At 45.6% G+C, this 17423-nt stretch overlaps 4 protein-coding genes across 4 annotated transcripts in view; 3 read left to right on the top strand and 1 right to left on the bottom strand.

Moving 5' to 3' along the window:
- Positions 1–1297, top strand: part of ash1l (ash1 (absent, small, or homeotic)-like) — a 31884-nt gene extending 30587 nt beyond the window's left edge. The window contains exons 26-27 of the mRNA XM_079749052.1: positions 225–771; positions 1162–1297. Of these exons, the coding sequence (XP_079605178.1) occupies positions 225–771; positions 1162–1253 (639 nt within the window). The 3' untranslated portion in view covers positions 1254–1297. The remainder of the gene's footprint in view (positions 1–224; positions 772–1161) is intronic.
- A 3384-nt stretch (positions 1298–4681) lies between these two features.
- Positions 4682–9123, top strand: lrrc71 (leucine rich repeat containing 71; the record flags this gene model as incomplete). The annotated part of the gene is made up of 11 exons (XM_079749366.1): positions 4682–4835; positions 5027–5134; positions 5377–5452; positions 5549–5623; positions 5879–5947; positions 6112–6271; positions 6360–6443; positions 6587–6661; positions 8485–8587; positions 8756–8847; positions 9004–9123. 11 exons carry the CDS (start codon positions 4682–4684, stop codon positions 9121–9123), a joined length of 1116 nt encoding a protein of 371 aa, XP_079605492.1.
- A 636-nt stretch (positions 9124–9759) lies between these two features.
- On the top strand, positions 9760–11527 carry rps27.1 (ribosomal protein S27 isoform 1). Its single transcript, XM_079749051.1, has 4 exons — positions 9760–9794; positions 10428–10536; positions 10662–10772; positions 11253–11527. Exons 1-4 carry the CDS (start codon positions 9789–9791, stop codon positions 11279–11281), a joined length of 255 nt encoding a protein of 84 aa, XP_079605177.1. The 5' UTR covers positions 9760–9788; the 3' UTR covers positions 11282–11527.
- A 427-nt stretch (positions 11528–11954) lies between these two features.
- LOC307084603 (small conductance calcium-activated potassium channel protein 3-like) lies at positions 11955–16560 on the bottom strand (the record flags this gene model as incomplete). The annotated part of the gene is made up of 9 exons (XM_079749039.1): positions 11955–12200; positions 12362–12440; positions 12661–12788; positions 12966–13076; positions 13382–13523; positions 13827–13948; positions 14782–15060; positions 15501–15596; positions 16207–16560. The coding sequence occupies 9 exons, from the start codon at positions 16558–16560 to the stop codon at positions 11955–11957; spliced, it is 1557 nt and encodes a 518-aa protein (XP_079605165.1).
- Between the last annotated feature and the right edge of the window lie 863 nt (positions 16561–17423).

The raw sequence follows: 17423 nt of genomic DNA, 5'->3' as shown, positions 1-17423 counted from the left end.
GGCTTCTTACCCACCGTACCTTTAGCTACAGTGGCTGAATTAGCATCTTACTCTAGTACCTTTAGCTACAGTGGCTGAACTAGCATCTCTCTCTCACTGTACCTTTGGCTACTGTGACTAAACTAGGATCTCTCTCACTTTACCTTTAGCTACAGTGGCTAAACTAGCATCTTACTCGCTGTACCTTTAGCTGCTAAACTAGCCTCTTGTCCCCTGTGTTCCAGCCCCACTACGTGCCCGACAGCTACAAGAGGAACGGTGGGCGGTCGGCATGGAAGAGCGAGCGAGACAAAGGCGCCCCCGGCGGCGATGACGATGGCGGCTCGCCGTGCGGCCGCGGCGGCGAAGACTTCCCTCCGGAGGCCAACGAAGACGAGCGGGGAGAGGGAGGTGGAGCCGAGGAAGAGGCGGATCAAGCGGGAGGGGACCCCACAGCCCCCAGCAGCAAGCCCCCGAGGGCCGAGCCACGGGGGGGTGAGGCGGGGGCCAACGGAGAGGAGGAGGACGAGGAGGAGGACGAGGAGGAGGAGGACGAGGAAGGGCGGGAGGCGGCGGGCCGAGGAAAGCCGGAGGAGGAGGTTCTGGCGGAGAGGGGCGGAGAGATGGTGGAGCTCCCTTCATCGTCGGCCTCGTCGCCGCTGCACCACCACCACGTGCTGCTCCACCACCACCATGTTGGGCTGGGCAGGCGGGAGGCGCAGCGCGACAGACTGAACAAGATCCTGCTGGACCTGCTGCAGCGAACGCCCAGCAAGAACGGTGAGGGCGCAGGTATTGATGCCACTCCCGGGGACCGCTTTGGGGGCTGGAGGTTGTGTAGTGTGGTGGAAGCATGGTGTCCACCAGTGGGATAAGCATGCTGTCGTGTCCTATCGATTTAATCTTTCATCCCCCAAATGGGGTTCAACAAGACTGCTACAAGTATTTAAATGTCGTAACTTTAGAATTCTTAAGTGTCATGTTTGATGCAAGATTTGATGCAAGTTATGCAAGATTGTGCCATTTTTCTCCAATTGGAATAAGTGGCTTTTTCCTAAATGGATAAAGCCCATGCTTAGTCACAGTCCTTCTTCCCAGACAATGTACCGTCTTACAGATCTAAATCTAACTGAGGTCTGCCCCCCGGTCTGCTAACCCCTGCTCTGTCTGATCTCCCCACAGCCATTGACGTCACCTACCTCCTGGAGGAGGGGGCCGGCCGGCGGCTACGACGGCGAACCCTCGGCTTTGGCGACTTTGTGTGCAGGAAGTAACACAGGTTAGCTTGCTGTCGGTGAGCCAAAGACGGAGATACCACGGAGAGTCTCGGGGGGGGGGGGGGGGGGGGGAGCGAGCAAGGAGTAGCGACGACCTTGCGTCCTCCGGAGAAACCTTTCAGGTGTAGCTCTCTCCAAACCTGCCATCTCAGACTCGGAGCGAGAGATGAGAGGCAGGGAAACTTACAAAGAAACACAATGCAGGATGGGAAGGTTGTCAATATGGTTGCCGTTTTTTTCAAGGGGTTCAGGACTACTCAGGGGGAGAAAGGACCCACACTTTGTTTTTCGTTTTTTTTCTTCCTTCATTTTTTTTGGCTTATTTAAATAGTATGATGCAAACGTTTTTATTGACATAGGAAGAGAAACAGAAACACCACGCACTTACAATGCATCGAACGGCCTTTGAGCATTGTGTGAAAGACTGCAGACTGCAGGCTGAAGACATAGGCGTTTACCGTACCAACAAGGGTAAACGAGGAAGGGCGGCCATTAGAATTAAGCATCGAAAAACGAGAAGTGGTACCGGAACGAATGACGTACAGCGGCCCCAGTAGGATGGCTTCCTGTGACTGGGAATGCTGGAGACCAACTCCCCCTTGTGGGGAAGAGCTGCAATGATTCAAAACAAAACTAAGCTAATGCCAGAAAGTGTCGGGACTTAATGATTAGAAAGCATAGGAGAAGCAAGTGCGCTTCGGAAGAATGACAATAAAAAACGCTGCTGCAGAGCTGGGCGAGAGACACACGGTCGATGAGGCGGGAATGAGGTCGGCTCAACTGCACTTTTGGCACTGAGGACATGGTGAAGCTCGGGCGTATCTATAGCGATGGAAAACACACTAACGTCCTCGAGAGTCGGCCGATGCATTCTGGGGGAATTCGGCGGAGGGGAAAGCATATCTTGCTCTTTTCTTTAAGATGTGCAGGCAGAAGGCGGTGTCTTGGGCGAATGACAGTGTGCTTCTTTTTTTTTTGTTTTTTGTTTTAGTGTCTTGTTGATTTTTTAAAGTTATTATTGAGGCGAGGCGGTCAGCTTTGCCCTTTCTTATGTGGAAGTAACCTGATTCACCAGCTAAATTATATCAGGCGGTGGAACACTGGCCTTCATTGTAACGCCTTAGGAACGCCATGCTCCCCAGACTGGCTTGCGTGCGTGCGTGCGTGCGTGCGTGCGTGCGAGCGTGCGTGAGTGTGTGTGTGTGCGTGTGTGCATCCACACTTATTTAGTGTTTGTACGCTAGAAACCTTGAAGATATTGATTTTTTTTAAAGAGGAAAAAAATTAAGGGCTTGATGGCAATTAACAGTTTTAAGAAAACTATGAAAAACAATACTTAACATGAAATGTATCGTGGCAGTCATATTTTCTTATATTCTGTTAGATGGCGCTGGAGGGGCGGGCGGGGGGGTGAGTACTGCGTTTTGGAAGGGAATGGACTCCAGCTCCGTTTTCCTCTTCAGAATACACGATCCTGGTTGTGCCATGGTGAATGTTTAAAATGTGTGATATCCAATGAGATTTTTTTTCCCCCTGGAATGCCTCTGATAAAATGGGACCGCATGTCCCTATGTGTTAAACTGACATTGGATTGAGACATACAACTGGCTACGAAAGAGCGAGTGGGAGATAGAGAGAGGTAGAGAAGCTGTACAGTGCCAACTTAATGTATATATACAAACTTTACACGAGGAACGTCTCCAAAAGCAATATCTTGATTATGGATTTTTTTTTGGTGTATTGAACTGTACAGGACTCAGCCCTAAAATGTATTATGATTATTCTAATGATAATATGATAATTTCTTCCATTTGTATAACTACAATGAAGACAGTTAAGCTTAAAGGAAAAGGAGAGTTTTGTCTAAATTCCCACACTTAGCGGTCCTATCCAAGCAACGTATATACGTTTTTTGCTGCCTATAAATTCCATCTATGTACTTGCATGAACGAGAAGACTGTCAAATGGACATAGAAAGGCACCGGGACATCATAGTCCTTGCAATGGCTTCTCGGTCACAGTAAGGAATATTGTTAATAATATTACTTTTAAGGAGTAAAAAGCTCCTTGATTTTTTGCTGCAAAGTGTTGAACACTAAAAAAACAAACCAACATAAAAATGTTATGATATTTTTTAAGAAAGGTGACAGAGATAAAGAATACGCTGTCAGCTAGATATCATGTTATTTTCTTTTTCCTTCAAAAAAACTGAAACGGTTCCGTTTTGTGATAACAGTCATTGTAAAATGCTTGTACTTGTATTTGTGTATTTTGTGTGATTTGTTTAGTTATTTTTAGACAATCACAAAATAAGATGCAAGCATTGTATATGGCAGACTGGCAGACATTTTGTGATGTGTACAGTTTGTCAAAAACTTCTTCCACTCGTTAAAAGTTTGTAATTATGATTATAAAGTCATGGAAAATGCTGTTGGTTTTTACTTTTTTGTTTTATATTCTATTTGTTTTTTGTTTGTTTTTTAATAAAAAGCACTACATTATTGTGAATAGATTCATTGTGTTGTTTGGCTTTGCTTGGGTTATAGGAAGATTGCAGGAATTAATTAACAAAGACAAAGTGCAAATGATTAAATTTGAACTATTTTGGAGGATTGAGATATGAAACATCTGATGGCAGCGCCACCTACGTGAATTCTTCACCTCCTGCTATCCTCATCTTCACTGTTCAAGAAGTCCTGCAAGATTGTCTCATTTGTTGGTATTGCATAGTTGAGAAGTTGTTTAATTAAATAGAAAAAAATATAATAATACAAAACCGCAGTTCAAACGCCTCATTCTCACTCTCGCGAGAAGTAGGTACCTGCGTTATCTTTTACTTTTCAATTCTCCATCCATTGTGAGTGGATTTAGGTAGGTGCTTTTGACGGATCGATTTTCAAAACAGTATAAATTAAAAGGATATAGCTATTATATACAACCTCAATCGTGCCATCGAATTTAGTTTGTCTTCCTTATTTATCGGGAGACGCGGACGGTTCCCCGTGTAGCGGCACTGTTCCCATAGCAACTCCACTGTAAACAGTACGTATGGGAGGCAAACTCTCAGACGATATTTGCGATTTGGTTCGAACTCACATAGGCCAAAATACATGGCAGCAATGTCTAAAAAACGTCCAGAGAAACCCAAAGACAAGTCAGAAAAGGCAATCGCTGTAGTGGAAGACCACCCGCCGACTATAATCACAAGTATACGTTCATATCCATACAATAAGTTACACCTCATGTCCTCCGTTTCTACGTCTTGCTGTTTCACTGTATTTCTACTGTGACGCTTATTTACCTATTGCTTGTTTGTTTTTATTCTAATAGGAGTGAATGAAAAATGTGCTAATCAGGCTATTGGTGAGTAGTAATTGTCAATAAGATTCCCATCCTACTGAAGACGAGTTCTCGTCTAAATCTGCATGATTGTGTGTATTATAGAGGACTACCAGTGCTCTGGCAACCTTCACGTTGATCTCCCGGAACTGTGCCTTCTCCTGGGCATGAAGGAGATCCCAGTTGTTATTCAGAGACCCGCAGCATCCTCAAGCTCGGCTACGGATGGAGAGAACATCGGTAAACACGATGACCAGTATATCGACATAAAGACACACAAATAATAACATGTGTATCATCATGTATGTATTCCCAGAAGCAACACAGATTTGTTTTGGATTCGCGTGCAATCCTGAAAAGACACTTGTCAACAGCATACGTTTGGCAATTTTTCATTCATTTAATTTCTGTTTTTATTCTTGCCTTGTCAGAGCACGACAACTCAGAGGCGGAAAAACAACGGTTGTACTCCAAGCCTTGCGTCCTAGTGGTCTTAGAGAATGAAGATCCCCTAAACCTCAAGAGCATTAAGATATCTGGTAAGCGTAATGTACATTATAATATGCTATAATATACTATACAATTGATTGATCACAAACACACACACAGACACACACACACACCCGCACGCACGCATGCCCGCGCGCGCACACACACACACACACACACACACACACACACACACAACTAAATTAAATATGTGTTATTATTTATCTTTGGACAAAACTATGGATTTACCTAAATGAAAATCCCATATTATAACTAATGATTTGATATCCAGGATGGAAGGTAGATATGTTGGTGGCCCGGGTGCTTTGCAAGATTCTTCCTTCTTTGAGCAACCTGCTTAGCCTTCAGTAAGTGTTAAGGAGTCCTTAGAGACTAGTTCCGTTCCTATGTGGTAATGTGGAGGCTTATCTTTGCATGTAAACATTTGAATCGTTATGTTTCAGCTTGTGGCAAACCCGACTGTCAGATAAGATGGTAATTTCTCTCAACAACACGTTCCCTCTGTGTTCCAATCTGAGGTGAATCTATCATGGTTCTCATATCTGTTGTATTAATAAGGCTTTTCCCCCTATGGTTGATTATGGGATTTTAGCATTGTATGATTTTAGATTTTCAAACAAGTTTGATGATGAGAAATTATATTTGTCTTTTTTTTTTTTTTTTTTTTTCTGTTCTAGATTTGGAAAGTAAAAGCTAAAATATATTTTTTAAATATGTTCCATGTTGTAGTATTTCACTAAATCTATCACACTATTGTTCCTCATCTTTGTTAGGACTGTCATACTGGAGGGCAATCCTCTTCCAGAACAAAGTTACCACCTGCTAATGTCTAAAGACAGCACGTGAGTGGACAGATATTGAACAATATGTTACTAAACGTCATATGCATGGGAAATTTCAGACAGACAAATACACACACACACACACACACCAGTTTTGACTGTATATCTGTTGTATACAGTCTTGTCTCAAACTTATAATAACACCTCTTATTCTCTCTTCCAAGCCTCACTCACCTGTCGCTTAGAAACAACCGCATCGGAGAGGAGGGAGCTCGCCTGATTGGCTCGGCTCTCTCAACGACCACATCGGCCAATAGGAACCTTGTGATTCTCAACCTGGCGTTCAACTCTATCGGTGATGCAGGCGCCACACACATAGCCCAGGTACACAGCCGAGCTCCCAGTCTCCATTTCCATGTGTGGCTACAATCTGTGGCAGGGACAGTCATGGTCCCCATGTGTGTTCTCTTAGGGCCTGCGTTTGAACCGGGGCCTGCTCTGTCTCTCTCTCGGCAACAACAAGATAGGCGACGCAGGGGCGGCTCACCTGGCCAAAGTGAGTCTTCCCTCAGACCCGTATGACGTGGTCCTTTCAAAGTAATGGAGCGGATTGCGCCGATTTAAAGATGATTGGTTTTGTGGCATGTGTTGGTGGTGTGCGAGCTTCTAATTCTCTTTCTATTGTTGGTCACTGGTCAGGTGCTTGGCCCGTTTGCTCTAACCCAAGAGGAGATTGTGGAGCGGAGACATCAGCTGCTGGGTCGAGAACAGAATGTAAGTGTGCAGGCGGGGGTTTACTCTTACCTTGAAGACCCTTTACTTTGTCTGATTCACTCAGACACGGAAATATTGACACGCGTCATTTATCCCTCATCTCATACATTTGATTATTGTGATTTATTATATTAGTAAAAACATAATGGTTTACAGAGGTGTAATAGAGCGCGAATGATCGTGTCTTATGCCTGTCCAAGTCCAGCCATTTTATGCCTGTGCACATAGAATGAGCTTATTCATTCAATTCAATTAATAATCTTTATCTTTAATTTGTCTTTATTCTGTGATATATGCCTTTAAGACGAATGCACCAAAATGCACTGTGATGCATTTTAACTATGCTATAGTAAGTGTGTGTGTGTGTGTGTGCGTGTGTGTGTGTGTGTGTGCGTGCGTGTGTGTGTGTGTGCGTGCAGTCATCAGAGTACTCTCCTCCTGCAGAAAGCTCTCTGGGTACACCCAGCAGCTCCTCCCTGAACACCAACCTCAACAAATCAATGAGCAAAGGCAGTGTAAAAAGAAAGGTAAGAAATTAATCGTTTTGTTTACAGGTTGTTTCGATTTATTTTTGCTGGATTTTTAATTATCTTCTTCTGTTTCTTTCATTGATACCATGCTAGGGTTGTTTATAAGGTTACATCTTATCGTTGTCATTGATTCATTAAGCTATTATTGCATACAAGTATAGTATCGTATCGGGTTGCCTTAGCTCAGGAGGTAAGCGAAAGGTTGCTAGTTCGATCCCCAGCTCCTCCTAGCTGAGTGTCGATGTGTCCCTGAGCAAGACATTTAACCCTAACTGCTCCTGACGAGCTTGCTGTTGCCTTGCATGGTTGACTCTGCCGTCGGTGTGTCAATGAACACCGTCGGTGTGTACACACACGCTTTGGATGCCCATCAAGTTTAAAGAGTCAAAGTGTATTACTTTGCTCTGTTTGATGAGCAACCTTGAAAAAGCCAAAGTATTTCTGAAGCGATAAGCACCCAGAGAGAATCAAAAAGTTCTTCTGCAGATCAAGTTATCATGCTCATTTGTTCTTAAGGACGTTTCTCAGTGAAGGTTTATAACAAGTCTCACTCCACATTCAAAGGAACCGCCTAAAAAAGAGGAAAAAACAGCCGTGACCAAGAAAGACGATCCCAAACTAATCAAGAAAGGTAAACAATTCTCTCATATTCTCCTGCTATTGCAGTCCTTACGTTAGAGCAGGAAATACCAATGAATGCTGTTGCTCTGATCTTTCCAAGCCTCTGAACTCAAGGTGCAACGTGGGAAAGCAGGCAAGCCTGGAGCCAAAGACAAAAACCCATCGGTTGGTGATCCAGAGGTAGGCTTATATAACAATTGCTTATCCACAAAATTCATAGCCCCCACTCTCATACCAACACCATTTTGTATTATTGATGTGGTCCTATTACATTGAAACTAATGTTTTTTTCCCCCTGCAGGATAAGCCAGGCGGCCTAAATGAGGTTTGTTACCAGGGAATGCTTTTGTGTACAATCTGAGTGATAGGGAAAGTATTTGTTTGGAACACAGCTCTGTGTTTGCTGCCACAATAAAGGTGGCTATCCCTCAAATGATGGAAGATTGTAGGAATAAATCTGCTTATATATTTTTTTTATTATATGTTTATACTATTAATATATAAAACCGATATATGTATACCTATCCTCAGAATCATATTGAAAAATTAAATGAAAAACTACATACTAAATGGTGCCTGCATTTATCGTCAGATTGTTTTCAAACTTCAGATGGCAGCAAATCACAAATGTAGTGGTTGGTTGCCCGTGCTTTTCAGCTGCTTGACCACCAGGGAGAGCCGGTAGAGAGCCCCCTGCTGGAGACATCAGTGCAGTGCAGACACGGCCAAGTCCTGCTGTCTGGGAACACTGCTCTCTGTTACTTAAACCTGTCAGGTAGGCCTACTGTCACAGACTATCAGAGGGTTTCCTCCTCGCTCTTCATTCCTGTGTAACAGGAGTGCTTGTTTAAAGTACACTTTTGTTACACAGGTTATTTTAATCTCGGCATATAACAACAAAATAGATACATCTAAACACACGTTTATTAATTTCCCCCTGCAGGGAACCAGATATCGGAGCAGTCGCTGCCTTTGTTCCTGTCATCTCTGCAGAAGCAGCCCGAGGGGGGTGGGCTCAGACGACTGAGCCTTCAGGTGGGACTCAAAAACAGACCACACTCGCGTTGTTTTGACCATTTACCGTGGATAATCATGGAGCACATGTTCTTCGTGTCTCAGTGTTAATGCAGTTATGCCCAGAAGTGTGTAGATATTGACAGAAGTATAATCAACCTACACCTTCCCCCCCAGAGAAACAGTTTCTGTCCAGACTTTGAAGACTTTGTGAAGATTCAGGAGCTAATGGCGCTGCGAGATCCACTCAACAAAACAACTGCCTCACAGCCGGAGCAGGAGGGCCAGGGGGATTAGGAAAAATATGAAATGGCTTGCTCTACAGAGTATCCTAGGTAGTAATGTGATCCTGTGAATAATGTTTATTAGTTTCATTAAATGTATATGGTTGCATATTTTTGAATCCTTCTTTTAATCATAGAAGACAACATTTAATTAAATAAATAAAAAATGTTTATATTTTTGCCAGTGAAACTATTCTTTAGAATGTATGTGTGTTGGTTGTATTTAAATAGACAATATTAAAGTATAAAAAAAAGAATATCTATAATTTTCTACTTGACATTACTTTTCTACTTGAAACGGATTTTGGTAGATTATTTATTGTACACAACAGTAATTAGCATGTATATTTATCTTTCTATTTAGTTTAGACCCGAGCTGCATTCAGAGTCGCGGTTTCCATATTAACTCTCTTGACGCACAGTTTTTATTAGGAAAATAAACGATGGGATCGGATTAATTAAACACAACAACAACGCAAACAAAAATGACATGGTTTATTTCTATGAATAAATATATACTACACAGATGCCTTGGTTGGTTGTTTTCGACCTTACAAAAATGGCTGCTACCGTATTGAAATGTACTCATTTCCTGTCGGTTCTCCAAAGCGACTACGGATATGAAGCCCTGGCTTCCGGTAAAGCCTCCTTTCCGGCAGCGGCTATTTCCTCGCCAACATGCCAGTGAGTATGCGAGAGCCTGAGAAAATACATTTTAACCATATAGCACAAAGTATTAAACCCGATACATACATCCATTTATACATAAGAAATGTGCGATCCGAATTATATTACTTTTTAACGAGTGTGGTCAAAAATGGCCCCAAGTATTAAGCGAGTAGTGTATCACTTCGGAGCACACGGAGAGCGCGTTGTGATACAAGATGGCTGCCTACATAAGGCAAACATGGAGACTGGGTAGAAAAAGCAATCGGTATATTTAGACTGAAATCCTTATTGTATGGTTTTAGCATTCACATCCGTTGATGTAAGATGCACAGGAAATGTTCTTAATTTAATTGATCACCGATCAATATGGTATTTCAAACATCGGAGCTACGCAGTGTTGTCAAATCTTTACATACAGGCCACTCGTGCCATGTGTTCCAACATTTATGTTTTCCGTACGTGTTTATTGATTGTCCCACTAAAGTATCCCACTAAAGCATCAACGTTAAAGGTTCATTTTATTTAAGTTTACAAATGACAACCTATACAGTAAAGCATCCAAGTCATTGCAAGATACCGTTGGTATACATATACTTTGACGCGCTCTTTATACGTTTCCGTTAAATTCTTGTTACTTTTATTTCCCAGCTCGCAAAAGACTTGCTGCACCCAACTCCCGAGGAGGAAAAGAGGAGGCACAAGAAGAAGCGTCTCGTTCAGAGTCCCAACTCTTACTTCATGGACGTGAAATGTCCAGGTAATTAAATTATATAGAAATGCGATTATGTGAGAATATTGCCTGTGACCTGAGTATTTTTTAATTGATAAATCGCTATAATCACAGTTGACTGCACCTAACGGTTGTTTTCCCTGTCATTCCAGGATGCTATAAGATCACAACTGTCTTCAGCCATGCACAGACCGTTGTGTTGTGTGTAGGCTGCTCGACAGTCCTATGCCAACCCACTGGAGGCAAAGCACGTCTCACAGAGGGTAAGTGACTGGGCTTGCTTTATTTCCACTTATGTCACTCATCAACGGCCACCCTCATTAAATAAAATGTTAAGTGTGGCGTTGAGACTGCCGTTGCTATAGACTTCCCGCCTCATTCCAGTGCAAGATAGTATGTCCTGTATTCAGAAGTGGTGAAGATCAAGGGCGAGTTCAAACACTTTCTGTTGTGGCTATTGTGCCAAGACATGCAATATAGTGTATTTTATATTTGGGTCTAAAATAAAATTGTGGTTTAAAGTTATGTTGTGTAAGGTTTTCACTAATTCATGTGTTGTACAGTGGTAGTAGACTAGTCTATGACTGACAGGATGAACTCACTCAATGTCTTTAGGAATACTGTACTGCTGTCCTAACACTGTAGCTTAAATGGTATGCAATACCGATTGCTGTACCTGCAGTATTCTTTTGTTTACTCATGCTGTGCTTCCAATAGTGACTAAACTCTGCTTTCTCTGTCAGGATGCTCATTCAGGAGGAAGCAGCACTAGGTGCTTTCACTGTCGCTGAGTGGGAGAGGTGGTGTTGGAGCGGTTAATGTCAGCGTCTTCTGCCCCAACATGGCAGGCGGTACTTCATTCAAGACCAAACAAATCGATCGTCATTCAGGATCAGCCTGGCTGAACTGACTGGGCAATACAGGATTTCACTGTGCTCATTGGGAGATCAGTTTATGCTGTACATGGACCTCCAACTCTGTCTCTCTTAATAAAAAATATTGTTTTGACTAAAGAAAATGCTGTTGCCCTTGCCTTACTTTTTACATATTGTGGCTTTCTTGTCCCTTTCTTGTTTATCCTATTACACAACTACATGGGCTATGTATATTAGTACTTGTGAAAGAAACAGTATTTATTATGATTCACATAAATGTTCTCATTCCCTTCTCAGATAATTAATCTATTTAACAGCAGGCTGACATAAACCAGGAATATCCAGCCGTTCAGAGGATGTCTTGGCACAATTTTATCGATGGCCTGTACAAGAGGACTGCCAAGTTACTTGAGTTTTATTTTCAATTGTACGGCATTAGAGCTGCATTAAAATACATGTCACATTTTTCTACAAAACCGCTAGTTATTATAAACCTGTAACTACATTGTTTCAGCTCAAACAAGGATTATGTCCGTGGGAACCTCCATCGTTGGTTCCCACGGTCTGGCCCTATTGCGCTCCGACGCCCCCGCTTGCGGCGGCGGCGGCGGCGTTCTCTGCCTGGGCCTCCCTCTCACACAGCAGGTGGCGGATGGAGGAGTTCTGTGTGGACAGCGTGTTGGAGAGGAGAGGCATGAGGCTCCGGAAGCCCTCTCTCAGCTCCTCCACGTGCTTCTCCAGGCTGTTGACATGCGTGTCCAGCTCTCCCCGGCAGCCCTGCACCTCCGACAGCACGTCGTACATCAGGCTCTGCATCTGCAGGGCCGCCACCAGGCGTTGGTGGTGGTCATGGTAACAGCGCCATAGCGTTTTGAATGAAGAGATTGTACATGGTGTTGAGAAAAAAAAACAGTAGCCGGGTTAGATTCTGAATGTGAAGGATGTAGATGGGATGTTTTAGGAGGGGTTTCACTCGCCTCTCCCACCTTGCTGAGATCCACAAGTGAGTTAGCTTGGTCGGCCAGCTTTCTCTTCTCCATTTTCACGCTGCGCAGACTAGGCACAACACAGGGGAAATATTGGGCAACACATGAATCGATAAAGCATCTTTTCTTCTTTTGTTTTGTCCCAAGAAGCAATCATCTTTTCCACACGTTTCATATTTACACGGCACCCTAGATCCCCTGCATCTATAGTCCAATTTGGGAAAGCATTGGATAACCTGTTAAAGCATCAGTCCTCTAATGATGAACGTGAGAAGCGGCAGACATCTTACTGGTGGATGGCCAGCAGCAGCTTCCTCTGGTGCATGCGCACCCTGGTGTGGTCCTTCTCCCTCGACATCCTTGTGTGTTTGTAGATGAGCCAAGTCTCCCTCAACACGTTTGCCGCTGCAGATTTGATCTACATTCATTTAAATGACAAAGCATTATTATTGTGTTGGCATTCGTCTTGGCTGCAGACTATAATTTACTTTACAATGTACTCTGCCAATCTTGTACTTAATCAGTACGAAACAGATGTTGTAATTAATTTGTGTGAATGAAGCTGGAATGGAGCATTTATTATATGTACTGGGACCTCTTTGGAGATGTGGGAATCCATCATAAAATTGTGGACGTGTTTTTCTGCTCGGGTAAGCTCCAGCTTCCTGGCAACCACGGCAACCACCAACACTGTGCAGCCAGCCCCCTGCAGTGCATAACAAGATAAGACAGACAAAGAAACATGAAGGAGATCTGACGGTAGTACTGAAAATCAACAAGAAATAATCATTCAGTTTCATTTGTCAAATGGCTTTTTATAATGGGACACTTCTCTGCTGGGAAGTTCAAAGTTAAGGTTGTTTTTTAATACCTCACCAAATTATAAGTTCTAAACCTAGTTGAAGTTGTTGCAAACGGGGACTTTTTTTTCCAAATCGTACTTAGCCTTCTGTACCATATTACTGTGTAACCTGAGCAGAGAGAGAGGGGTATATGTGTGCTCCCTCTTACCATGATCCCTGTGAGCAGACAGATGCTGCGACCGCAGTAGGTGTGGGGCACCACGTCCCCGTAGCCAATGGACAGGAAGGTCACAGAGACCATCCACAGGGCCTCCATGTAGTTGCTGCTCAGGTCCCTGTAGTTGTGGTGTCTGTAGGTGGACGGCGGATGTTGCAAGAACATATACACAGTGGGCCGATGAAGGTGGTTAAGGTAAGAGCGTAATAAGTATGAAAATAAACAAATCTGTGCTACAGTAGACAGGTGGTAGTGATATGGGGTATTAGAAATATAAAGATCTCTTTAAGTGTTAAGTTTATTAACAATTTCAAATGAATCAATACCCAATCATGATTTACCAAAAAAAGGACTTTTTTACGAATAAACCCCCCTCAAAAAAAGAACGTATTAAGGATGGACAAGGTTACAGTCCTTTGATGCCCATTATGCGTACCTTTCACAAACATGCAAACCCCACGCCGCCACGATCCACAGGGACACGCTGAAGATCATGAGAACGGTGCCTGGGTAGGTGGTCATCAGTGTCTTGCCCACAAAGCGGGTGTTGAAGTGGATCTGGGGAGGCCAGGCAGCGCATTGGGGCCTATGTTGTATAACTACACTTAAGCACGTAGCAGCACGATAACACGGATAGAGACACAGAGGGCCTTAGGGATCAGAGAGCCAGAGCCCTGAGATATTGTGTTTTGCGGAGAGGGAGAGGAAAGGTCGCCCTGGCCCCTCTCTAAAATAGCCACACCACTGAGGGAGCGGATTAGTGGGGAGGTTATTAAAATGGGGGATTGAAACCATGAAGGAGGAAAGGAGGGCGGCAAAGGCGTGCTACTCCGGAACAAAACGATAAAGTCACAGAACTGTGACTCACCCCCTTGGGCGGAGTGGACTGAACGACATGTCACATGCATTGCAGGTGTTTTTTTACAAACCCGTGATACAGCCCAGTTATTGTCATACCTTTGCATGGATTCTTTTTGGTTGATTGACAATAATTGTACTTTCATGTCTCATAGGCTGGCGTGCTGTGGTGTTAAATTACCAAGTTAAAGTCTCCTACATTGAGCTGATTCTATTTAGATTATTTGAAGCTGTAGGTGGGAGCTTACTGGTTAATGCTAACTGACCAATCCAGATGGGTTCATTTCAACTAATGGGAGGAGGGGGGAGGCCTTTTACCGTCTCAACCAATTACTCCCATGCAGTCCTGCTGGCATAAAACCAAAAACACAGCACTCCAGTAAACATGGAACTCCAGAATGAGGGGCATGAGAGAAGGAGGGAGAGAGAGAGAGAGAAGGTAGAGAGAGGTAGAGAGAGAGGTAGAGAGAGAGAGAGGTAGAGAGAGAGAGAGAGAGAGAGAGAGAGGCACATCGATTCCGGCGTCCTCTGACCTTGTTCAGAGCGCCGATGCTGCGCGAGGCGGTGTCTGTGAAGAGGCGGCTGTGGAGCATCATGGCCCGGCCCAGCAGGTAGAGTCGGAGGAACATGGGCAGAGCCAGCATGATCTCCAGCTCCGTCTCCGAGCTGGGCGCGACCTTCTGGGCGTAGGCCAGCACGCCCATGGGGTACGGGTGGATGGCCACCGCCACGAGCTCCAGCGCCATCAGGGTGACCCGCTCCATCGTCATGGCGATGCGCCAGTCCTCTGCGCCGTTGTCGTGCATGTAGAGCTGTAAATGATGGGATGGTGTTTCTTATGGTCGAGTGTGTGGGAGGTGTTTTCAGAGTCGTAATGCGGTTGGTCTCTTGTGGTGCAACTGGGAGATGGTGCTGAAGTTCAATAGCCCCTTGTTAGTATTAAAATGTCTGAGATATGCTTTCTCCCCCCAAGGCGCCTTTAAAACCATATCGGGCTCTGCAGATCAGCAGAATATGAAAGCCATGTGATTCTTTCTAAGTACGGCAATGTGTGATCTCCCCCTTTCATTTCATGCCTACTAACAAAAACCTAATTTGATGTTTACCTTTAAAAAGGTTGCTTCTCCTGGACGTAGTCATTTATCAACTTCCATGAGCCTTAAAGGATTGATTCAATGTGTTGAATGGCTGACTAGCAAACCGCTGAGAACAACGACGTCAGAGGATTGTAAAGTTAAGAGTCTTTCGGTACCTGCACCTCACAGCAGTGATAGGCCACGATCAGGCCCACCAGGAGCACGGTGGACACACTGATCATCGACTTCAGCGCTATGGAGTAAATGGAGCTCTGTGGGTGAAACACACAAACACATACGCAAAGTCACACACACACACACGCAAAGTCTCACACACACACACACACACACACACACACACAAACACACGCATACACAAAGTCTCACACACACGCACACACACACACACACACACATACACACATATGTGCATAAACACATACACATGTATGCAACACACACACGCATGCACATGCACGCAAGTGCACACACACACACACACAAGCGCAGGCACATGCACATGCACATACACACACACACACACCCATGAAGTGCTGAATGTTTGCAATAACAAAGGAATGTAGGTAGGACATGGCATAATCTCCATTACATTGTATTGAGTTAATCCAGTTGGTTGATTTAATGAACATGACACTAATCCATGTGTTGTTTATCAATTCTTCCAGTTTTGTGGTCAAATGTTTTACATCTAAACCGTTGAGACAAGACTAGTATAAAAGGTATTTCGTCATGTTGAGCCTGATTCACAGAGGTAGCTTCTCCAGTGGGAAATGCAAAAAAAGAAAAAGTCTGCTTTCTAAGAAAACAAAAACTCACTTTTCCTCTTCTGTCTCTTTTATTGGCTGCTCGGCAACCACTGACCTTACTGTAGACGCTCCAGGACAGCTCCGTCTCCATCACCATGACGACCACCCCGAAGATCCCCACGGCCAGGGCACAGTCGTTGAGCCGCTGCCTCCTCTCGAACAGAGCCCTGCGGCGCACCAGCCTCCAGCCGATGCTGTGTGTCTTCCAGTACTGGTCGTCCTTCGTGTCTGGTTTGGACTCCTGGGGCCCCGGGGTGGGGGCCGGGCTGGGGCCGGGGCCCTCCGCCCCGGGCAGCGGGCCTCGCCCGTCCCCCACCCCCACCGTGTAGACCCGGGACTCTTCCACCTCCTCGTCCACGTCGTCTCTGGCGGTGATGATGATCTCCGGAACCGTGCGGCGGTCGCGCATCTCCACGGCAACGTCCGGTGTCGGGGTTTGGCGGCGGTCCCCCGCGGCGCCCCAGCCCACGGCGGTCTCCCTGGCCTCCAGGTGGGAGCGGCAGATCACCCGGCTCGGGGACCCGCGGTGGGGGGTCCCCGAGCCGCCCCTGTAAGAGGAGGCGGGGGATGGGGGTGCGGGGGTCTTCTCCTGGTGCGGCCGGTGACCCTCCGGCTTCTTGGCTCTGTTCTTCTCCTTGTGTGCGGCTCTGTTCTGCCGCGCGGGCGGCTGCTTCGCCGGGCCCTTCCGGTCTCCGCGGCCGTCTTTTCCCTTCCCCCCTTTGTCCCGCCGCCAGAGGGGAAAGGTCGAGGAGGAGGGGGAGGAGGCGGAGCAGGAGGGCGAGGCGGAGACGTAGAGGTGGCCGTTGTACACGGGCACCGTGGCCGTGTACAACGGCCGGTCCGCCCAGACCCCCGGATCCCCCCGGCCCGCCTGGTGGTGCACCGCGGGGTGGAGTCCGCACTGGGGAGGACAGCCGGGGGGATGCGGGGGTCTGGGCGGGAGGAGGGGCCGCTGATCCTCCGCCTCGTCGCCGGACACCACCGACGTGCTCATGGATGGGGACGTCTCCATGGCGATGCTTCAGCTTACAGACCCGATCGGAATGAGTGAATGATGAATGAAGGAGACGGGGTGGGAGACGCTAGGAAAGTGGCCCGCTGCTGAAAGTAGGCCAGCAGAGTTAAGTAGACGGGCGAAGCATGGGGACATCTGCACATCGAGTAGCCCCCCTAAGGTCTGTAGACCAGCTCCAGAATCCGACACCTCCTTATTCTTCTGGTTTTCCTACATTTAGGAAAACCTGAGGATATCCTACAGAGAAATCCAGTGAA

This window comes from Pollachius pollachius (genome assembly GCF_949987615.1).
Source record: "Pollachius pollachius genome assembly, chromosome: 13".
NCBI lineage: Eukaryota > Metazoa > Chordata > Actinopteri > Gadiformes > Gadidae > Pollachius > Pollachius pollachius.
Note: the sequence above shows the minus strand (reverse complement) of the source record. Positions and strands in the feature narration are given on the sequence as shown.